We start from the raw sequence: 24,661 nt of genomic DNA, 5'->3' as shown, positions 1-24,661 counted from the left end.
CTATGTCCGAGTCGATCATAATGTTTCTGCTGTGATCCTGCTCCCCCCCGATATGTCCCCTCATCTCCTGTCCGTCTTAACCAGTCTCACACCAGACTCCACGGTCCCTTTTCCCACCCCACCCCCCACTGTCTTAATTCCCTGTGTCTGCCAGATTAAATGCCCCAAACTGGTGTGGTTTAGTCATTTTTCAGCTCCCTGTCTTCACCCTCCACTAGAAGGAATGCGATCTGGCAGCAAGTGCTCTGTTTTCTGTATATGTAGAGACTCTTGATCCTCCCTCTTCTTTCCACACTTCTTCTCCTATTTACATATATACTCCCCTTTCCCCTTTGATGTTGCTGTTACTTCACATGAGTGTTTCAAACATCTGCAATGGGCTGTTCCCTTGTTCATTATTTTCAGGCAAAAGAAATGAACTCCTCTGATTTTCAGCCTCTTGAATGGGATTTGTGCAACTCACAGAGAATGCTTTAAATCTTGATGCCACAATTGTTGTGAATTTGACTCCAATGCAGCCCTTAATTTGAAAATCACACTAAGAGAACTCATGGAACCCAAATACAAGTCAGTTATACTCAGTAAGAAGCATTCAAACTTTGATTTAACCTCAAAAGAACTCCAGCTGCCACAAGGATTTGTCTCCTCATGCATTTTTGGTGTCTTCCATTGGCCTATTAACTTTAAGCAAATAGCTCAGCCGGTTTCCCTCCTCTTCCTTCCGTGCATTTCATTTTCAGTGTAGCTGATCCTGCTCCTGAAACTCATGTGAAACGACTGTAACGCCACACACCCTCCCCCACATCCCCAGTCCTGTCAGAGGTGTATCGTACTGTATGTTCACTCAATACTGTCTTTTATCATTTTTGTCCCTCCTCTGCCCCTGTCCACTCCAAATGCCCCCCCATCCCTCCCCTTTGCTCTTGTCTTCTCCCCAACCCTCCCTTTTCTACTCCTGATTTTCTTGCTCTGACTTGCTCGGCTGTTTGACACATACATGATGTGTTGACAGACGGCTGCCCCGGGCTTTGCAACAACAACGGGAGGTGCGTCCTGGATCAAAACGTCTGGCACTGCATCTGCCAGTCAGGATGGAGAGGGCTGGGATGTGATGTAGCGACCGAAACGCTCTGCTCAGACGGCAAAGATAATGAGGGAGGTAGGAAGAAGTAAAAGCCTCGTACAAATAGTCTTTAAGCTTCAGAAAATTTGTGTGTGTGTGTGTGTGTGTGTGTGTGTGTGTCACTTATTGTGCCAGACCGCAAGTTGGCTTTGATGTGGCTCCTCAGTGACAGTACAAACAAACAAAACAAATCAATCATACATAAACTCTCACTGGAAAGAGTATGCAAATGTTGTAGCAGAGCAGATTGTTGAACAACGTGCTTTAAAATATACAGCAGATCAATTATAAGGAGTAGTTGAGTCTATAATTACTATTAATATCCCACAAGCTGGATTTTTAATAAACTGATCTTCAGCCTGATCAACAAGCCCAGAACTTTTGAGGCTGATTTTAGGTGACACACTTTTCAATAGTTCATAGTTAAATGTCAACTCAGGATCTCTGCTGTCACTTTAATGAACTTAAGTTCACGTTAGGAGTCATCTGTGCACCAGAGCTCAACACAGTAATGGAGATGCTCCTTTGTCAAAACCCTAATGCATCCAGGTCAACAAAGCTTTCCCTCCCTGTCTTGACTGTCCCTCCTGTTTTCCAGATGGGCTCGTCGACTGTATGGACCCAGACTGCTGCACTCAAATCTCCTGCCAGGGTCAGACCTACTGTCGTGGCTCACCTGACCCCACTGCCATGGCAGGCCAGGGCCAGAGTTCAGCTGCCCAGCCTACGTCCAAAGGCTTTTATGACCGTGTCAGTTTTTTGATTGGTCCCAGCGGCACTCACGTGATACCCTGGGATAACCCATTCAACGGCAGGTAAGCGGCTTAATGAATTACTGACAGGTCTTTAATTATTTGGATCACGTTAGCTGTTTGCTGTCTCATTACCAGTTGGGGAGAAGCACCTGTGTTTGTGCAGCCACTCCGAAACGTCAAAGAATCTCTCATCTCTTTGTCTTTGCAGTCACACTGACAAGTGTGTTTACATTGGTCTCGCTGCCACAAGCTGTTTTTTTTTTTTTAACAAGTGAAGATTAAGTAGCTCAAGAGCTCTTGTTCCTTGCTTAAAACAGCCTTGATGGCTGTAAGAACATGAGGATAAGGTTTCTTACACCAAGGTAACAACAGCACCATGTGGTGAAAAGCACAGCAAACATTTCACTGAAGAGACCATTTTCACTGCACATGAATGTATATCTTTTATCAGAAACCTTTTTTTTTTTTAATCATCAGCAAGCTGCCCATCACACAGTGTATTTGAATATCTGAGGCTGGCTCACTTAAATAGACTTTTTCTTTGATATTAGCTAGAAAGGGTTTCTTTCTAGAAACTGTCTCTCTAACAGAGAATCACATTAAATCAGCCCCATCTACACAGAGTCTGCAAAGAGCCAGGAAGTTAATGCTGTCGTTTTGCTCTGTAACATCAGACTAGTGGAGATGGACTTTTTTTTTTTCGTTTTATACATTATTATTAGGTGCAAAATCTTTTGAAAGCAGTGTTGATCTGTTGGTCGACAGCGTTGTCAGTGTTCTCAAAACTTCATAACCACTGGCCTTAAAATTTTGTGCAAACACTCATGTTCCCCTCAGGATGAATTGTAACCACTTTGGTGATCCCTCAACATTTCATCAAGCGTCACCATCAGGTCAAAATTTTAATTTGTCCAACCGGTGTATGACCAGATACCTTAAAGGAGCTATTTGTAGGATTTGCTATTGCTACATAGCTATGTTAGTATTACCAGCTGTTTACTGACCAGTCTGGGAGAAATGTTGCTGCTTTAGCATCAAACTTCATTCCTTTACTCTCCAACAGCTGTCTCCAGCAGTGGAAAGCAACTCCAATGTTAACTCTTGTCTCCATCACATCTTTTCTTCTGCTGAAGTTAGCACGCTAACCAGCTAGCCCCGGTCCAACTCACTGTAGCCTCCAATCTGCCCAGAAGACGTAGCACGCCAGCACCAATGACTGAACCTCTTATCAAGCGACAGTCACCACCAATAACCCCTTTGAAAGTGAATTACATTCCCATCAGCCTTACGTGTGCTTTGTGTTTAGCGCTAATGAGCAAATCTTAGCATGCTAACGTGTTAAAAACAAGATGGCGAACGTGGTAACCATGGTGGTGGTAAACATCAATATCCTCACGTTAACTCAAATTATTGCCGGGCATTATTAGAGCCTCACAGAGCAGCTAGCATGGCTATAGACATTTCCCTGATGTTACGTTTAGTTTTATGATTTACTTTCCTTTGCATATCACTCTGGGTACAGTAACCATGGTTACTTACAGTGTAGTAAATGTGAACAGAGTTAATTAAACCTGCAACCATCAAGTTTTGGTTCTGGCTTTTTATTCACGACACCTTGCAATGTACCTGCACATTTTTCTGCAGCTTGTTCCAAAAGCCGAGGTTTATCCGAGGTGAAGACACAGATAGAAAAGTTTGATATAAAGGAAGAGAACACCTTATCCAGATATAGACTAGCAGGTTATATCAATATGCAAACTGAGGAGACATAGTTTTATTTTTCACCAAGTGCACTCCCACATCTGTTCACAATCAAGAGTAGAGTTTATTTTATGACTGATGTAGAGGAAAATGATTGCCAACTGTGTGCAGAAGGCTTTGGGAATATTTCCTCCAATAGTTTAAAGTAATCCTTATGTAAATAGCATACTTTACTGAAAATATAGAATGAGGCAATTCCCCCCCAGCTGAGTTCTCAGTAATCCTCATCCTCATTGTCTTCAGCTTACTGTCGATTTCATGTCTGGCAGTGGCATTAGCTTTCTTGCTCAAAATATTCATTTGCCGTTTTATCTCCTTGTAGAAGTTAGTTTTACAATCAAAACATCATGGTGCATTTTAGATGCTCAGCAAACATGCCCACCACTAAATATGACAAAATTAATTACCTTTTTTTTTTTTTACTGTATCTTATCAGCACAAGCATTATACATGTGAAATAATTTTTGGGGAGAGTCACATAAGAAAGTAGAATTTAGTAGTGGCAGAGTTTGTTTGGAGACCCATATTTTTCAAACATTCATTTGAGGTTATAAGGTGAATTATTTATTGACAGCCTTTGCAGAGTATACATTATAAAAAAGTCTCTGACGCGCAGGAACAATGCCAGCAGAGCGTCAAGAAGCAGCTTCCAAAAGCAGCGGTGACTGCTGTGTCTAGTAGTAGAGTGTCTGATGTCTGAACGGTACAGGGATCGGAAGCAGTTAGAGGTCATTCCTCTCCTTCCGTTTTTAAGAAGGCATTGTGTGAGCAAAGAGAAAGGGAACAGATTTCAGTGTGCGGTCAGGTTTCAGAACTCGGCAGTAAACTTGTCCTTCGTACAGCACAGAGAATAAAACATGTGTTGTGGTTTAGTGCCCCCCTCTTCCCCGCCGCCACATCCAGTCCCCCAGCTGTATCACGTGTCCCCACACAAGCCTCCCGATGAGTTTTCAGATGTTCTTTTTTTTTCGTGTTTTTTTTTTTTTTTACAGCCGGCGTGAGACAGTGACAAATATGAATGCATGTATTATATGATTCATTTCTGGGGTCTCAGCAGGTGGTGTGACTCGCCGTTTGTTTGGGGGTTCGGCTCTTGTAGCATCTGTCTGCCTCTCTAAAGATTAATAGAGACACAGGGAAGAAGGAGTGAACCTTCGCCGGAGCTCTTAAGTGGCCTTGTTCCCTGAACCGGTAAATAAAGGATGGGAGATGGTTGTGCCAGGCCTGGAGCGGGAGGGAAATAAGAGGGGATAAAGCTGTTGATCATTCCCGTCTCATATACGTAATGACCCGGAGATAAAGTGGCAAAATGAGACATCTTTTGCCCACTAGTGACAAATGTAGAGGGAACACTTTTAAAATTCTGCTCTATGTTTGAGAAGTGGGGAATGATTAAATGTTGATGGAGAAATATTGCATTGTCTCCCTTACTTACTTTCAAACAAAGGACTGACTTAACAAATTACTTCACACTTGAGAATATAGGAAGGAGAGGCAGTGTTGGCCAAGTTTTACCTGAAGGGCCAGCAGTCATGTTGAATAATCGCAGAGGATATCTAAGGCTTTAATCATGTATGAACCTTCCGTGTCTGTGATTTATGAAGCAAAAACGTCACAGAAAATACAGTTTTTTAGGTAAAAGCAAGGGAGAGGATGCTGGGGGTGGAGAGCCTTTTGACCAGAAGCAAATCCATTTGCCAGCAGGGGAAATCTGAGTGGGTGGGGATGTGAATGAGTAATGCTCTCCCATGCTGGAATAACTACCATAGAGGTGGCCTTAAGTGAAGTATTTAACCTGCCCCACCTGCTCTGGTGGCACTGCTCTTTGGTCAGTAGTAGGAGGTTGGTTATATAAAGCAGCCACCAGGTGTGAATGTAAGAAAAAAACACATGTGGCAAAGAAGATCTTTGTTCAGAAAAACCTCTCCTACATTTATTTATTTATTTTTGTGCCTTCATAGACCTCAAACCAACAAAAACCTTCACATTTTAACGATTCACTGCTCAACAGTTTGTGTTCAAGTTACATTTTCTTTTCACATCTGTACTATTTATGACTTCACCTTCCTAAACTGCTGTGGCGATCTCTTTGTATTGTAGCATGGCACTTCCTTTGTCAAACCCCCTTTTCATTTTTTTTTTCTTTGTGACAGTTTGCCTCCAGCATTGCATTTCTGTTGTTCTGAGTTCCTATAAAGTGTTGACACATCAGGCGCCGAGCTTTGCAACTTCTCACATCAAGAGGAAATCTGTAACCGAGCTGAAGAGCTCGTTTTAACACAATTCTTGTTGATATATAATCTTTCATCACAAGTATCACCACAGACATTTATCACACTAGCAAGCACAAGACTTGGCTATGACACTGACAAAAGGCTCGTTTTTGGAAGTAAAAGTACTTGCAAACGCGCTTTGATCACAGCCTCTCAAAAATACAATTTAGAGGAAAATCTTAGTTCAGTAAGGTCAGAGTTATAACAATACTATGAATATTTCACTCATGAATTTCATTAGATTTTTACACTGCTGAGTATTTTGTACACTTCATTTACCAAGTGGAGTTTATCAGGCTGATTATTTAACTGTGTGTGTATTTTATGTTTGCTAGATAAGATAATGTGTGTTTTACATTATTTAATGCTTTGATGTCCATTGTGTTTCTTTGCTGGCCTCGCAAACTGAATTGCCCTAAGAACTATATATACTTTGAACGTTACATCTTGTCTCTACATATTAATACTTTAAATAGAAATGGAGCTGAAGCATGAGAAAAGATTTACATCAATTTCTGTGTCCTTGTGGAAAATAAATGCTGCAATACATGTGCAAAATTCTGCAAAATCTCTATAGTCCTTGGTGTCTTGAAAACCTCATCCCACTGAATTATGGGTTTTAAAAGTAGTAAACAGACAGAAAGAGGTGCTTTGTAAGGTGGCATTCTCATGAATAACAGCAACTGACATGTGTGTGTTTCCAACTCTCAGTAAATCATACCTCCCTGCTTGTGCTGCTGGCAAAGGAATAACAGTTATTCACAACTGATGCCGCAGCCGCTTGTTGATGCCGACTGGCATTGTTTGTTTACTCAGCCCTTTCTGTGTTTGTTTGCCCGCGCAGCCTGGCATCAGTCATCCGGGGTCAGGTCCTCACAGGAGACGGAACACCGCTGATTGGAGTCAACGTGTCTTTTCTGCACTACCCAGAGTACGGCTACACCATCACGCGGCAGGATGGCATGTAAGGGAGTCTCTATGCACACATGCACCCGTAGGTGCCACATGCAGGTACACTGTGATCCATCCGCATTTACCAACACTGATTTACATGTCCAAATAAACATGAGCGGTGTCTCGCAGGCAGCTCAGCCTTCAGTGCAACCTTTGCTCTTGCAGTGATTTATCTGTGCCAAGCACTGCTGTCCCCAGACCAGTATAGGAAAAAAAATGCAGAAAAAGCCGTTCAGTAGTGGGAGAGTCGTCCTGGCAGTTATCCAAAAAGCATTCAAAACAAATCGAAACAGCAGCACATTGTGCCCTAGAACAATTCCTCATGCAAATGTCACAGTGGTGGAGGCCATTTTGAACCAGGCTGTTTAAAATGCATTGAATCAGCAAGGGTAGAATCAATCTGCCCACGGTGTAGTAAAACATGGGATTACTATCTGACCTTCTCCTGCCATTACCACAGGCAGGTCCTTAATAATGGGAGTGCAAATACATACAAGACAAACATATGTCACATATTTTACAGGAAGGGTTCACTTCAGTTAGGAGCTTTATTTTGCAGATGCTCACCAGAGATAGTGAAAAAGGCCGTCATTCAAATTCAGCAGATAGAGGCCATGTTTATGTGTTGACGGTGTGGAATAAAAGGCTTATGAGTGGCAGAGAATTGTACAGCTGTTGTTATGAAGCACAATCCTTGGGTCCCCAGATAGCTGAGGATTAGCTGATTTCTTCAGATATTCTGCCCTGTAACTCTTCTGACAAGGAGCGTGATAAATGGTCGGGGATAATCACACTTGGTTAGCCAACAGATCCGCTCAGTATGTTAAGAAGGGGGGGGGGGCATCATCAAAGCCTGGCCTCTTGCAGCTGTGAGCTCCCCACTGCCCAAAGTGGAGAGAGCTCGAGAAGGAAGCTGTTGTAGGTCAGCTGCACAGCTTGGCTGTTGGCGCGTGTGTCCGTGTGTGTGTGTGCGGGTGTCATTCTGGGTGTGGGTGCATGCATGAGAGATGTGCATAAGCATTCAAATCTGTTAGGGTGTGTGTCTTTGTGCATGTGAATGCATGCAATGTCACCACACAGATGCTTTACCCCCTGGGTAGCGGAGCTCGCCGAATATATAGAGCAGCACTTCAAAGACTCGCCCTTCATTTCCAAATCAGTAACTTTTCCCTGAGTAATGTCGTACTAATTAAAACCAGTTCACCAGAGGAAACTCTCAAGACTCAAACCAAATTCAACCAGAAAGTGTCTCCTTACGCCATGCCTGGTTAAACAAAAGTCATAAATTAGACTCAGTGAATGATAATAATATATGGAGGCTGTACAGAGGGAATACACTTGGAAGGGAAAAGTTCTCTCTTCCATTGAAAAAGCATTATAGGCTTAGTCTTGACATAAATATTTACTTTGCTACTTGGCACTTTAAGTTATATTACAAAAAGTTATAACAATCCGTGTTTTGGCCATCATTGTAATCCATAATGATAAAAACTTAAACACCACGTCAACTGCTGAGATGTGGAGATGTGATGACATTGCTACAGAGAAGCCCTGAGGGGCGAGAAGCAGCAGTACTCACATAGGCATACATGTTTCAAACAAACCCTCATCAGAGTTCACAAAGCAAAGCTTCTCCGTTCACCTTAAACCCACTGTTCTTGTCTCACACACAGATTTCTTGTACAATAAGTGATAAAATAAAGTGGTTTATTGAAAGTACTGACTCGTTAACAAATTGTCTGAACATCTGGCTGCTCATATATCTAGCCCAGACAGATTTTGATGTCAGACTTCAGCAATTACTTCAGTGAGTATGTAATGTCATCCCACCAAAAAACTAGAGAAAATAAGAGCTGTTTGTGGAGCTGTAGCTATCTGAATCTAGTATGTTTATAAATATACTATTAATTCAATTTATTCCTGTTTGTTTTTTTAAAATGTGTTTCCATGTTTCTGTTTAATGATCATTTGTTAAGGTTTGACCTCTTGGCCAATGGAGGGGCTTCTTTGACGCTGAGTTACGAGCGCGCCCCGTTCCCCACGCTGCACCGAACAGTGTGGCTGCCCTGGAACGTTTTCCACGTGATGGATACCGTGGTGATGAAGCGAGAAGAAAACGACATACCCAGCTGCTACCTCACCGGCTTGTTCAGACCCAACCCACTCATCCTGGCCACGCCCCTCTCCACATTGTACAAGACCTCCCCGGAGGACAGCCCCATCATCCCTGAGACCCAGGTAGAGACTGTTGTCACAGAGCAGACACACAGGGCCAGCACATTACACAGCTTTTATGGTCAATTCCATATTTCTGCTGATATCTGATTGTTTTGAATGGCTTTAATAATTTGACCCATGTTTGATCGCAACATTACAAGCTGCAGTGTTGAAAGTACACAAATACAGAGTAACGATAATGCTGTTATCTTCCTTTCACCATGGATTCTCTCGCTTATTTTAAATAGAGTCAGATTTGTCTTTCAGTTTGCCTTTGAGCTTTGATTGAATTCAGGCCTCTCCCCAAATGCTAAGCTATAAATTGTCTCATAGCAACACTGATAAATTCTGAGGGCACATTGCATGGAGGTTACATGCCTCAGGATTTGGTTTGTATCCATTTGGCTCAAATCAGAGTTGAAAATCCCTAAATGCAAAATGTGACTGTGCAGCTTTTACTGTTTAAAATGGTTCGAAAAAATATATCTGTGTCACGTTTGAGGGAAAAAATCCAAAGAGGCTGGACATGCTTCAGCGTGAGTATAGCAGCAGTCGGAGATGCAACCTGGTCAAGAATAAGGACACTACAATAAAAAGGGAGTAAAACTTGTTAGTTATTAGTGTCGTGGTGTTAAAAGTAAAAGTATTTTTTTCTCACAGACTCAAATAATGAAGAAATAATTTATTGCAGCGTTGGCTCAATTTGCATATAGACTAATGTAGTCTGTGGTTCGGCATAAGATCTTATTTTTAATATTTTGGCCACTCAACAGAAACTCATCATGTTTGCCTGGACTATATAAAATATAACAGCCTGTAAGTCTGTATAACCCTGGCAACAAAATCTCTTTTACATGACAGTGATGGTTTGTTCTGACCTGAACCCCAAAGTGCATCATGTTATATATTAATATGCTGTAATTACTCATCCTCTATATTAAATACCAGTGAATTCCTGTTGCTCATGTTACTTACCGTAGGTCTATACTTCACACTGTGTATTTGGCACCAAGCAGACTGTTAATTAAATTCATAGGTCCTTCATGAGCAAGTGGCCATACCAGGCAGTGACCTCAACCTGGTCTACCTGAGCTCCAGGGCAGCTGGCTACAAGCCCATCCTCAAGGTGCTCCTGACCCAGGAGCGTCTCCCCTTTGGCCTGATGAAGGTGCACCTGATGGTGGCCGTCATGGGCCGTCAGTTCCAGAAGTCTTTCCCTGCTTTCCCCGACCTCTCCTACACCTTCATCTGGGATAAAACAGACGCCTACAATCAGAAGGTCTTTGGCCTGGCAGAGGCTGTGGGTGAGTTCCTGCTGTGAAGCGCCGACTAAAGATGTTGTGGAAGCATAGGTCTGTTGACAGATACTTGCGCTGCTTTCAGGCAATGAACTTTGGTTGAACTTTTGAAGATTGATTTTATTTTTTGAAATTGAGGATTCTTTAGTCAGGGACTGCTTTTATTTCCATGTGCAATAAAAATTTAGGCAGTAGTATGAAATCCCAAAATCCCCCAGTGCTGCATTTCTGAAGGCCACTGCTCTTTTGCTGACTCCTTTGTTTTGCATGTATGATATTTCAGTAGCAATGCAAAAACTGACAGCAATATTGCCTATGAGGCAGTGGTCTGAAAAAACCAGCGAGTCAATAGTTCAAAATAATAATTTAGATGTCATCTTAATGATGTGCTCATGTTCATAATGCCCTGTTTATACAGAAGTACATCCACTTGCATTTTACTAAAGTCCAAAAAAAAATGTCAAAAGCTGAAGGATTATGTTAAGAAGGATGAATGTTCGAGCACTCCAGCTTACATGTTACAGAGAAAAAATCTACAACCCTGACAATTAACAGGATTCATGGCTTATGGCTGTGACAATATTACAGTATTTAAGATATTTGCTGTAATGTGCTCCATCTCAGCCTTTATTGTTTCAATAATTTGTGCCACTTTACACACTGTTTCACATGGTGGCTTGTTTGCATTTACACAAGATAAAACAGACATGAGAGGAAAGCCTATAAAATCCAAACTGCGCAGGTGAGACGGAGAAACCCCACGGGTCTTCTAAAATCATCCCAGCTGGGGGAAAATTACATAGTCAATGAGAGAGCAGCACCAGCAAGTACAGAAAACAGCCATGATGTGTGCTGAATGTCTCATGGTGAACGAGTCTCATTGCTGCGGTAAGCATCAGGTAAGGAGGTTACAACCTTGCTCACCATAGGCATCTGCTGTCATTACTTTCAGTGTCAGTGGGATATGAATATGAGTCCTGCCTTGATGTTGTGCTCTGGGAGAAGAGGACGGCAGTGTTACAAGGCTATGAACTGGATGCCTCCAACATGGGAGGGTGGATGCTCGACAAACACCACATATTGGACATTCAGAACGGTAAGAAATGTTCATATATAAAGTGTATGTGTGTGCATGTGGGGCAGAGATAGGTAGCCTCTTAGGGTTACAGGCAGGCGGTCTTTACCCTGAATCTCTGCAATAAATATCTGAATCAGAATGAAATATGGTTAGTCATCCCATCTGGAGATAATAGAGGAGAGTTTTGAAGGGCTGATCATTCATAGTAATGATAGAATAAATCAGGGAGTAAGTCACTAGGGTGCAGGGCTCACCACGGTTCCACACTACTCAGCTATTTTAGGAAGAAGACGGCCTCGTGGCTGCTCATGAGGGCTTATGCTTTTGATGAACATGCGTCATGTTTAATTCTTGCATTAATTCAATAAACCAAATGAATTTCTTGCTCTGACATCAATCAGAATCACTTTAATCGCCAAGTACAATAAATGGGACAAGAGTTTGTCTTTGTCGAGCTGCTGCAGACGTGAGAAAGTGAAACATACATAATGAAACCATCAGATATACATACAGCATTGAGTCAGTGCTGGGTTATGGTACCAGGAGGTCACACTCTGTAATCTGGAGAATTCAGTGCTGTGTTACAACTGTGCAGGCAGTAATATGACTGCAATTATAAGAAGTAGGCCTCTGGGTAGTGTGCATTGTCAGTTTGCCAGGCCGCTGTTTTGACATTAAACCCACTCCAGCTCATAATTGTTGTTCCAGTTGTCCAATGCAATTTGTGTCCCTTTTATCTTGGAAGTAGTCAAGGTTACAATCTTAGCCTTCAGCAGAGTCCTTAGACTCACACTGTCAGACTGGAGTTTGCGAGTGGTTGCTTTGTTATTGTTGATTGTCTTGCATCTTTATTTTGTTATGGTGGATATTTATTGTTTGTCTTTGCTAATTTTAATAGAAAGGAAGAGATAGATAAGTTTTCTTCTTGTCTGTAAACCTCAGAGAGTCTGGGGATTTTCTTTGATGTTCCTTCAGTGACAGCATCGCTGCTGAGGAGCTGGGCTTGGTTGTGATTGCTTTTTTTTTTTTTTTTTCCCTGATGATTCGACTTTGCTATTTTAATAATAATCACTGAGGAACAGAAAAGGTGAAGCAGTGCAAAAGTTAGAGCTGATATGATTTTGTAGATGTGGACTAGATGTTTTCTATCAATCTCTCATCTCTGCTTTTTTGTTTAGGCAGTTACATAACAGGTTCCGTCAAGTGTGTTTATAGTGTGTGGGTCAGCTTAGCTCTGAGAAATATAATGTTGTATGTTTAACGTGTAGATTGAACTGTCCTGATTTTTTTTTTAACCACTATGAAGTCGGAGATAGTTTTCAGAGGTGGTTGTGTTGAGAATAAATGAACCAAATTCCACCACTCATGTTAAGATGACATATTCCTTTATGTGATCACCATGAGGAGGCAATATGACCTAATACGCAATGATATCAGCATTAACATCCCTACAAAACAGCAGCTAGCATTGCCTAGTATGCCTTTGTGCTAGCTCCCACTCTTGAGAGCTGTATTGAACACCTACACTCACTCACTCTGAGGTCGCCCTATTCACCTAACAGGTAGGAGTATCTCGCTTTTCTGATTCACTCCCCTTTGCAGTGCTCTGTAGGAGCTGAAATAAAGTCAATCCCCCAAAAAGCAGCAAAAACGCACAAATTTAGCTCTAGGTGAGCTTTTATCAGGCAGCACGTTGGCCCTCAGTCAGCAGCTATCAACACTTGAGTGTGCATCTCTATGAAACAGCTTCTCTGTAAAAGCCTCTGCCTGTAATTAGTATGTCACAGACGCATTTATATTCTGTGCAATAGATGGATAAATCACTTTAAAATGAAATTTCACTTATTTTCTTTCAAGGGAAATGCCTGATGCTCAGAGTTCTGCAAGGGTTTGGTTCCTAAAAAGCACAACATATCATTATAGAATGGTACATATTTATCACCTCAGTGTGAGATTAAATAGTAGTTTGAAGCACCACCAGTAGGTCCAGTGAGGTTGAAGAGGTTAATGAGGTTCACTGGTTTTAACAGCACAACATCAAAGTGATTGTGTAGCTAATTGTGCATGAAAATGGAGGGAAAATAGATGGCGCTGATATTGAATTTGAATTGCCACATGTAATATTCTTCAAATCTCTACAGGCTTCAAAAGACAAGCAAAACAAGCTGACCAATGACAATTTTTGTGGTCTCTTTGTGGTACCTCTGCAGCCCTGATGAATAGTTACACATATGCAGAGGTTTACATGAGCTCTGGAGCCTCCTCACATATCCTCTGCAGCTGCCTGACACACAGCACAAATCTGGCTTTTGTCACTGTGTCTCTTTGGCCTGGTCCATCAAGCTTTATGTAAACCTCAGAGGTTATTTCAGTTACTAGATATTCTGGCAACCAGAGGAAGCCTGTCTTTAAAGAGGGAGGTTTGTGCAACCAGAATTCTGCCCACTTCTTGAATGTAGTCTTTATAGCATCTTATATGCACACCCACAATTGGCCGGGGCACTAAGAATCATTCCACAATACTCAGTGGGTTTACACAGTAAAATCATCCTGCAAGTATATTAGATCCTCTCACATCTGAGATTGCACAGACTGTCTTTTGTCGGATATGTTTGTGGAAAACATGTCAGAGAACCAGTTTCTGAAACGGGAGTCTTCCTTTACTTTGTTCAGACCTTGATGCTACTTTGTCCTGCTTCTTTGTTGAACATTACAAGAACAGACATAGGGGCCCATTGCCGAACCCAATCTGTCAAGCCATTCAGAACGTGAAGTTTGTGAAGTGCGCAAAAGAACACTGAAATATGCCTCTAGCTTGACTGCTGCCGGTGCGCTGCTTTTCATCCCACCTGTCTCAAAGTACGGCACGCACATCTCCAAAGCCTTCGCTGTGGCAGCGTCACAGTCGGAGTTGCAGTTGTTGTGAGATGTGTTTGTGATCAACAGATAGGTGCAGCATGTGTGATATGCTAATGTATGCTGCATCCTTTATTAGATTGAGCTTGTGTTGTGTGCCTGGATTTATCAGAAAATTGGATGTTACTGTGCATGAAAAATCATCATGTGTAGGGTTGTAAGTGTACATGGAAGCACTGATGACAAAAATAAAACAACAACCAGATGGTGTCGAGTTTTTCTCATGCAGTAAGTGCTGCAGCCTCCCCAAGGCTTTTTCACACTTTTCACTTGTCCTGTTACAGCACCGCCCCAAAAATAAATTGCAAAGTCTGACTAAATTTGAAAGATTTAGAAATAGTTTAGCAAACTTGTGTTGTTCTGTCTCATTTACCCTTGTCTGACAGGAGCTTAATCAATTTCCCATAAGGGTTTCATGCTACAATCCTATTAACTCGACCCAAAGACAGTGAGCTCTGTGAGACTGTGAAATGGTTTTGTTAGCGACTTTGGTTTGCTAGTTTATACAGTGTTCACATCAAAGTATCATAACCCAATCTATAATCCTATCTGCCTTTGCCCTCACACATATTCATTTTTATTACAGAGGTTGTGAGTAGGCACCTAGTTTTATCCACATGCATTTTCTCAATCTGAACTGAATTATTCAGTCTTGCGCTCAGCCACGTTTGGACGTTTGAGATTTATGGCCCACGTGGATTTTTGGGCAGGGAATGCAGTTCGATATCCTCGGTTGGCATGAAGATGAATCCAAATATCACTGTTTGCCTTCATTGCTGCTCCAGTATTGATTCTTTAATGCTGTAAACCTTGACTAATGTCCTCACCCAACACGTTAGCAAGCGGTGGTCCTCTGCAGCTGCACAGCGGTTTAGCTCCAGACATTTGCTATCGCTCTTTGTTGTGACTCCTGCTTCATTTTCGCACCACTTCGAACATCTGAGGACCTTTTCTCTCATCGTTTACGGCAAAAGGCCCGGGCAAAAGCCGTCTCCATCTCTCTGCCTCCTCTCCAGAAGCTGTTAAACCAGATAAGGCAAATTGCTGGTGTCTGTGCTTTAGTCATGTCTTCCTGCCCCCCCTTTCTTCGTTACAAATGGATATGCCTTCCTTCCCAATCTGCAGCTTGTCTCAATCTAGGGTAACAGAACTGATTCTTATTGGACACAGGCAGGGTCCAGAAACTCAGTGTTTCAGAGTGCACTTACTTTACAGCTCAGGCACATGCTGCATTTGAAGCACTGAGACGTTTCCTGTCCACTTTTAGCCTCGATCATGGCGAATCAGTGGGAGCCTGGTGGTGTTTCAGAGAATGACACAGTGCAAAGGAGAACAAAGAAGGACAGGGTGCAATTAAGACTCTCCTGCTCCTCCCCTACCAATCTCTGTACTCTCTACGTGTCACCAAGGTGACATTGCTCAGGGCGCTCCCGGTTTTTTTTATCAGGTATTGAGGCCCGGCCTTGCATTTGTACCATTAATCATCTCGAAAGCTGTGATGTCGGCATTAAAGCATTTTTTCACTACATGACTCAACTTTGCCTTTTATCAAAGAAATGATTACCTTCTGTCACGATTCTCAGAAAGGACTCAATTGAACAAATTGTCATCAATGAATGAATATGCATTTTCACAGGAGGTAGTGAGCTGGCATTGTAGTTTGGGACGGTGCAATGAGGAATTGTCATCTGTGTACACAGGAAGTAGGGGTGCGAATACAGCAGAGCAACAGCGTATTTCTGTCACGACGACGCTTCTATTTTCAGCTTTATTTCCTGTGGTAGAAAATAGCCTTCATGTTTCCTCCATGTTTCTACAGTCACATTCACTATCATTTCTTTTTAGTGCACTTTTATATTTTGATTTGTTTTTGTCTTCCCGTTATTATTTGGAAAATTCCCCACTACTGTCGGAGTCTAACTGTGTCTGAGTGTTTAATAATGTGGTAAATGCTGCGTGACATGCAGTTACATTACATTATAGGCTGTGTGATTGGATGGAGCAGTATCAGAGTGATCTTGGAGAAAGAAAGACAACAGATTCTCAGACGTTCTAAACAGCCTCTTCTCACTATGCCAAGTGAAACGGTGATTTTTTTTCCCCTGCTTTTTCCCAACTTCTATCCAAAACTCAAACACGCCTCCACACTTAATTTACTAATCAATGAGCAGACATGATGCTAATGCTTGATCCATTCAGCTGCCATACTTACATTTGGACTTGAAGTCTCCTCTGCAAAATCTGTTGAGGGAGCATTAGTTTGTTTCACTCTGTGCAGAAAAACAGAACTTTGTTGAAATTGTGTTTCTGCTTATCTCACGTAACAACAGTAGCTGTGTCTTGTCTCAGAGAAAGTTTTGTGTACAGTTCTATGGACTTTGTGCGCACTCAGAGCAGAGTAAAGTTAATTTATAAAATATGTATACATATCTGTAGAGACTCCAAAGCCATTTTAGTCTGGACACTGTTGGAGTCCCCCTCTTTCGGCCTGAGGGTGCCGGATAGTCAGAAACCTAATTCCCATCAGTGCCGCTCTCCAGCTGAGACGTCACAAGCTTGATCCTCACAACAATCATCAGCAGTAATGTGTCATGACCAAGTGTCCTTGAGGGAAGAAAACTGAACCTTAATCTGCTCACTCACTCCACAGTTGCTCCACAGAAGAGTGGCCGAAGTTGTGCACGTCTGAGAGAATCAGAGTGAAAGAGTAGAGTGTCTGTGCTAAGTGTGGACTGATAGTGGGGGGTAGTTGATGATTGATTAGTCTATTTAATCCATTCCATTATGCTGTCTAATAGCCTATGGTAAGACTTGTGTGTACAGTAAACTGTGATGGAAGTGTAAATAGAGAGCACCACGGCAGCTTGCCAAAATGACCTCAGCATTAATGTATTTTTTTTTGAGCTGAACGCCAGCCAAACTGCTAGATGGCTGAGCTGCTCTAACTGATCCATGTCCTACACACTGCATTAGGCTTCTGGGTATGAGAAACGTCTTTCTCTTTCTTGAGAATGTTAAGGAGCTGTTACACAAACAGAAATTAAAATTCTGGTCAGAGTACATAGCTTATTTGTTATTTGTAGCTATGTTTCTGGGTGCAATGTAAACCTCCCAGCTTCACTGAGAGTTTTCATCGCACTGTGTGTTTCATTCATTTAGCAGACACATGGATCACAGATCAATTAAAGTCCCAAGGTCGCGCATTTGATGGCGTCACACATAAAGCCGTCCCCCAGACCTATTTGTCTTTGTTAGAGGCTCATGTATAGCGCTCTCGGATACAAAAGACGGATTGGTCAGATCGTCCTGTCAAGAGTCTCGGCAGACCGTGGCTTCATTTGAATTTGCCCTTCAATCAATTAAATCAATGAGAGGAACTAATCAGAGAAAGGACAAGCGGCATGGCTGCACGCTTGATTTCACATACATCGAGGGTTATGAAGGGTTACAGGATAACGCTGTGGGAGAACAACATTATGTGGCCATTCAGTGGAGTCATAGATCCACTAATTAGGACAGAGGCAGTGTGAACTCAAACAAGTTGCTGGATGTGAATAATTAAGTGCTTCTAGCATGCACTTCTTCCCTTTGATGTGTTCTTTCCCTTTGAAGAGAGTCCCACTATATACCCCCCCAAAAAATGCCAGTGAGTTCTCAGTGAAATGTGCACACCCGTATAAGGGGGAGGTACACTGCACTGTATTTATGCTCACCACCTCTCTGTGACCTGAGGAAGACTGGCTCCCTGTCAAGTAACAAGAAGAGTATTTTAGATCAAATGGACTTCAGCTTTTTGAGAGGTGGAGCTGCTCTATAATAATGCATGGGACTGAATTGTTAGGGAGTATACCAAATATTCCCTTAACTATTTAAATCTGATCTTTGAGAGTTACTTTATCTAATACTCTGGATGAAGGTAGTGTAAAAGTTATATTGAGAGCCTAATTAAACACCCTGAATTATATAATAAACAAACCACACATTTAGTATTTTTGTTATGACGAAACACTTTCTAGTTAGGGCCAAAGGAATGTAGTAACCATAATCACTAGTGCTTCCAAGTTGTGAAATTGCATTAAGACTGCAATAACTTGAGTCAGCTCCTTTACACTCTGGGTATTAAGAACTATTTGAAATAAATGTCTTAATATATCCTTACATATAGCCAAATAGTTTACTTTGCTAATTTTATAGCAAGTAGTACCAGTATATGTGAGAATTCAGACACCATCTTGCAATGGGTACTCAATAGCCTAGTCATGGGTCAGACCATAATCGTCTTCATTTTGATCTCCACTACACACCTGTAAAGTTTTGTAACTGCATCTTGCACGGTTGTGATGCATACATATGTATGTATACATATAATGTGTGTATATGTGTGTATGTATATATATTGTATTATATGTATTATATTGTAAATTGAGTGAAGACTAACGTATGTTTCCATTTTAGCTGGGTCTGTCTTAGAAAAGAAACCCTCTGGTTAAATGAAATATAAATAATTAGCCCATTACCTGTGACCAGTGACAAAAACACATCATGCTTTTACACCTGCAAGTAACTGCTGTTTTTTCTCCCAGGCATTCTTTACAAAGGCAGTGGGGAGAACCAGTTCATCTCTCTCCAGCCCCCTGTGATCTCCACTATCATGGGGAACGGGCGGCGCAGAAGCATCTCATGCCCCAGCTGTAATGGACAGGCCCAAGGCAACAAGCTGTTGGCGCCGGTGGCTCTGGCATGGGGCATCGATGGAAGTCTGTATGTTGGAGATTTCAATTACATCCGCCGCATCTACCCATCTGGCAATGTCACAAGTATCATGGAGCTCAGGTAAGAGCAAGGCCTTGTTGTCGGCATTTTTTTAGGTGCATGTTATACTTTGAATGTTAACTGCTGATTTTTTTGTCCCACAATCAATTGGTGCAAAAAAGTATTAACCTTGAACTTCATGTGTCTTCCAGTGTTTTTTTTTTTTTAATTATTGCTTGTATTTCAACATTCAAATGATGCAAAGATGACATGCAACACAACATAGTTAACCTTAGAAATGTTAAACGTGACAAAAATACACCTAATTTAAACAAATCTTAACCCACTTCCTATTTCTACATTTACTCCTCAATGTGCAGTGAGAAGCTAAAATGGCATGGTGGACTGACTTCCACTCACACACATCTTTCCCCCACCCATAGAAATTTGAAATCTTTTCCCCATCCATCTTCATAATTAGGAAAGACATCCTGTCTTCAGCGTGTAATTGGGATGATTTACGCCCTCATGCCAAGTTGGCTTCTCTCAGCAGTGACTCTGATTCGGCCAGTTGGCTTATTTCAAAGTAGCAGGTGTTGATTAAATGTACATTGGGCTATCATCCTACACGAGACACATAGATGACAAACATATGAAGACTGCCTTGAAAGGACATAGGTCACAGCACTATTGGCGGGTAGCTGCACCTCGAGTTGTGTGGAAGTTAGTGCTAAGATTATGAGGGTGAATGTTCAACGAAAAAAACTGAAGCGATTTATTTTAAAAAAAAGCCTGTGCAGTGATCAGCCATGACAGGGCAGTCCTCGTGTGGGGAAGGTTACACCAGTAGGAATGGCAGGCAGGGTGCTGCTGCAGAGGCGCATGCATGCTCAGCAACTCTTTCCAAGATAAATAATGGTTTACGATATGGTTTGTATCTCCAAGCCATTACTTTACTCTGTTTACAAGGAGAGAAACAAAACACTACAATAAAGACATGTTGTGTTTGCCAAATTAAATTTACTCTCACATAAAAGACACACTAAGGACAATTTTAATGCATATTAGATGGCAGTTGCAATACAGATTTAAATCAATACACTTGAAAAAGTGCACATTTCATTTGATGTTAGCCTCTTTCAAACATTTAAAGACCAAAGCAGCTTCAGTGTTTGGTATGTATGATGCACGCTTGCTGTACAAGAGCCCAAATACTCCATATGGGATTCTCTGAACCTCTTTCAACTGCCGTTTGCGTGAAATCAGCATTTAGATCCTGGCTTCAGTGGCCAATGTAACAAGTGGTGGATTCAATATTTCAGTATGAGTGGTCAAGCTGAGGAAAGCAGTGGCAATGTAGGATGAGGCTTTATCGAGACAAGAGCACACGTTTTCCTCTCTGTGGGTTTGTAACTCTCGGCCACAGTCCCACCTCGCCACTTTCTGCCAGACACATTGTCATTGTGTGCAACTGTCTCCAGCGGCTGTGTTTATTCTTCAAGGGAATACTTTGACTTTCTGAGTTTCAGCTGTTTAACTAAACTTTGAGCCCTTGTTAGCACAGTCTTTGCTTATTCCTCATGGTTTCAATAAGGAATAAAGACTTAAAAGAAAAAGTGAAGCCTTTACTATGACAAGAAAACTGTCAGACTGGTAAATAACAACCTTGAAAGTGAGAAGTAAAAGTATCCGTATAAGATTTACCAATTTCATTCTCTTGAATTTTCTTCCTCTCTTCCTGCTCACTCTGTCCCCGTCATAGAAATAAAGACTTTAGACACAGGTAGGTGTCTTTATGTTAGTGCATGTTTTCTTTTTTCGCTGTCATTACATCATCACCATCTTTGTCATTCTGTTTTTAAATATACCAGTAATTCTCCCTTTTACATTCACCTTTACCACCAGTGATTACCATGTGTAATTATGACAAAGCAATTATAGCTTGATTACATCTAAACAAGAAGAAGAGTGCGTGGTCTTTAAGAATTGCAACTGTGCAATGTGATTATTGACAAAATGGAACAGATTTAAAACATAAAGTAATTAATATTTTTTAAAAAAAGGTTGTTAATGTAAACATATCTATGTATCTGTGTATCATCTATGTTTACATTGTAATTCAGTCCAGGACAACAGCGCTGCAATTAACAGAACGATTTTGAGGCTTATAATTACATTTCCAGTGATGGTGTTTGGCAGATGCTCTTACCCGCAGGGCTTACACAACTGCTTTGTATTCATAATTAAGACGACAGCATCAGATCAAGTGACTGTGCAGATTGGTGGCAATTAGGTTGTCTCAGTGATTAACTTGACCATAAGTGCCAGAGGTGCTGCAGACGGTAAACTGGAACAACTTTATTACGTTGGCTATCATGGTAATGCCTCTGGTGTGACAAAAAGATTATGTATATAGATATGCTCCTGTTGTATGAATTTAAAATCAACTCCATTTTGCCTGATTTGTCTGCTTAAATCAACATAGCCACCCCGCCCCCTTTACTGTAGAACAGATTGTCTCCTCTTCATTTAATTCCAGCTGCAGGTGCAGTATCGTTTTGATCGGCGTCTGTATCCAAGTATTGTTTTGTAATCTTTGAGAGCTTCATTGACCACCAGAGAAAATAAGTGATCAGTGAAGTGCAACATGATTTGTCATCAGTCACCAGAATAAACTTAGTTTAGATTGTCCCCCACAACAGTGCAGGTCACTGTCAGTCCATGTGACTTCTGTTTACTTTTGGTTTGTTTGCGTGAATCCCAGCAACATGAGATATTTTTTGTTTGTCTGCTCTTTGGTCCAGACCAAAGGAAACAAGCTACAGGCATGAACATTAAAAAGAAAACATGGTGTTGATACATGTTTGGGAATAACAGACACAGAGGTTGTTTAGTAACCTTGACATGGCTGTTTCCTTCATAGTCATGTAAACAACTTCAAGAGAGCCAAGAGTAACAACAAGGCCTCAAACTTATTCTGAGCTGCCACAGAAAGCCAGTGAAGGGAGTGTGGACACAGAGTGATGTGTGAAAGCTTGAGCAGGTTGATGTGAGGGCTGCTGGACTCTGGAGTCTTCTGATTGCCTGCAAAGCCAGCAATTAGGACACTGTGATAATCTAATCAGGTGATGACTAGTACCACAACCTTGGGCCACAACCTTAGGCAGGTGTAAACATGAAAAAGCCAGTCACCGCCTGATCTGTTGGTCAAATGGCAGTTGTTTAGTTTTTGTTGAGACTGCTAAAGAGCTGCCAACAGGTCATTTTTTGGCCATAGTCTGAGTTTTCCTTTTCTTCCTGAGAAGTAAACTAAATATTAGATACAAGACCTTTACATAGTAAAGCCTTAAAAACTTTCAATAAAACTTATAATGCACCGTACTTCACATCAGAAGCTTCACAAAGGTATTGTTTATTGCAGGACTGTTTTATAAGACTGCATCATGTCATGCAGGTGTTTCATTTATTGTGTCCACCCTCCGCAGGTTGACTGTAAAAGAAAGGGTTACTCGTGCACGTCTGGCTGAATTCTTTCGAGGAACTCGATAGCAGCCTCCTATTTTGGGCATTTACCTTGACTCATAAAAGCTGTCAAGGTTTACGACTCCATCTTCATCATTTTACAAAGATGTTTCATTGCCACATTTATTTTGCCATCACATTATCCCACTTCCAAAGCCAACCAGTATTGACTCAGGTACCATTAAGCTGGAGTATAACCAGTTTATGACTGCACTGTAAGGCAAGCTATTTTTCATGTTAAATGCCTCTGTTTTGAGCTCTTTAATGACACTTAAGCAACTGCTATGTATCAACTCAGCTTTTATAGAAAAGGTTAAGTCAGTAGCTTGTCATGTTTTGTATTTGTTTAAAGAGGAAAAATGATAATTAATTGACTTTCTTCAAATCTGAGCATCAGTCAATTGCGTGTTGTAAAATGTTTCGATTTTTAATCTTAAGCACATTTCAAAAGGGGTTAAGATTCATTAAGAGACAGAGAAAAGAATGCAAATAAGCACAACCAGAAGCAATGCCATTAGTCGCTGCACCTTGTTAACATAAGCCAGTCACTTCTGTAGTTTCCAAAGGCTTCTCCCCACAGGGGAGTGATAACAGCTGAAATGACCTGGCACAGAAGTTGTCATTTCTGCTTTGCAGAGGTATCCTGTTAAATTCTGTTTGACTTCCATCTTTTCAACCTTCTCTGTCTCCTACTTGTTCATTCTCAAAGGCTCTGCCCTTTTTCTCCTGCTGTGGAGATTCTTCAGTTTTAAAAATATTTATTTCCTCAGTTCATCGCAAGGTTATTTCAAGCTGCAACAGGACTGAAAAAACACATTACACGCTACAGAAAATGACATTCTTAATGACAGCTTAATAAGATGAAAATACCCTGATTGAACACTGGCATTCATTTACTCTTGACTCTTTACATGCAATTAAAATACAAATACGTGAGTCTAGAGAAGGTGCTCTGATTATAATTATATATATATTTATGCACTTAAAATAATGTATGCACGGTTGATGTTCTTAAAACAAATATAACTGTGTACATTCCCTTGAATGTGCTGTGAGTGTTTTCTAAGAAAGTGTTTTCTATCTCAACAACTTAAATGCATACTGAACGCAATGTTAGATGAAGGGAGAGACATAATGGAATCTACTCTTGATAATATGCTTAACTAGCTGTTTTATTCAGAGGGAAAATCAGGCTAAACTTCATCAGGAGCCAGTTGGGGTGTACAAATTTGTTTCAGGTATTTTGGAGAGATTTAGAGATTATTGCATTAGGTCACATTTTAGGGGTAAATTACCACCATCACCGTTAAAGGACTGTTTGTCTGTATTGTAATGGCATTTAAAGAAAAACCCTCTGTGTCTGCTATTATAATATATAACTGAGTTATTGTCTTGAATGCAGTAACAACCCGGCGCACCGGTATTACCTGACAACTCACCCAGTAACTGGTCAGCTGTACGTGTCAGACACAAACTCCCGGAGGATCTACCGACCGAAAACCTTGACTGGGACCAAGGATCTGCAGACGAACACAGAGGTGGTGGCAGGAACTGGTGAACACTGCCTGCCCTTTGATGAGAACCACTGTGGGGACGGAGGCAAAGCTCAAGAGGCCTCTCTCACTGGACCCAAAGGTATCGTTTAAAACTGATGAAGGTGTTCAAGTAAAAGTAAGTAGGACTGTCAGCTAAGAAAAAAACAGACACACAGTGCTGCCAATCATAAAGTTGTTGTTTTAACCTCCAGAAATATCATGCATAATTCATTTGACATGATTGGCTGTTCCTGTAAATATCATTTAAAATTTACACTCCCTTCTTCAAGCTTTTTTTTGAAAGCCTAAAGTGACAGCCATCCACATGTGAATAGCCGCTATTCACAACCTGTTGTCCACATTGAAATGGCGCATGACCATTCGTGCTTGGATTGCTCACTGTTCCACAAAATCTTCTGGTTGAAAAGGCTAAGATGAATTGTTTTGTGCTAATTGTTGCCCGCTCCGAATGCCAAC

General features: G+C 41.3%; 1 protein-coding gene across 2 annotated transcripts in view; it reads left to right on the top strand.

Moving 5' to 3' along the window:
- Window positions 1–24,661, top strand: part of LOC139605593 (teneurin-3) — a 134,632-nt gene that overhangs the window by 94,533 nt on the left and 15,438 nt on the right. For both annotated transcript variants that reach the window (XM_071457201.1, XM_071457200.1), the window contains 8 exons: window positions 1,013–1,159; window positions 1,722–1,938; window positions 6,757–6,876; window positions 8,843–9,104; window positions 10,120–10,387; window positions 11,334–11,477; window positions 18,959–19,208; window positions 24,052–24,284. In XM_071457201.1, the coding sequence (XP_071313302.1) occupies window positions 1,013–1,159; window positions 1,722–1,938; window positions 6,757–6,876; window positions 8,843–9,104; window positions 10,120–10,387; window positions 11,334–11,477; window positions 18,959–19,208; window positions 24,052–24,284 (1,641 nt within the window). The remainder of the gene's footprint in view (window positions 1–1,012; window positions 1,160–1,721; window positions 1,939–6,756; window positions 6,877–8,842; window positions 9,105–10,119; window positions 10,388–11,333; window positions 11,478–18,958; window positions 19,209–24,051; window positions 24,285–24,661) is intronic.

Source organism: Trachinotus anak, unplaced genomic scaffold, assembly GCF_046630095.1.
Source record: "Trachinotus anak isolate AG129_WGS33_773 ecotype Australia unplaced genomic scaffold, CSIRO_AGI_Tana_v1 ptg000021l, whole genome shotgun sequence".
Lineage (NCBI taxonomy): Eukaryota > Metazoa > Chordata > Actinopteri > Carangiformes > Carangidae > Trachinotus > Trachinotus anak.
Note: the sequence above shows the minus strand (reverse complement) of the source record. Positions and strands in the feature narration are given on the sequence as shown.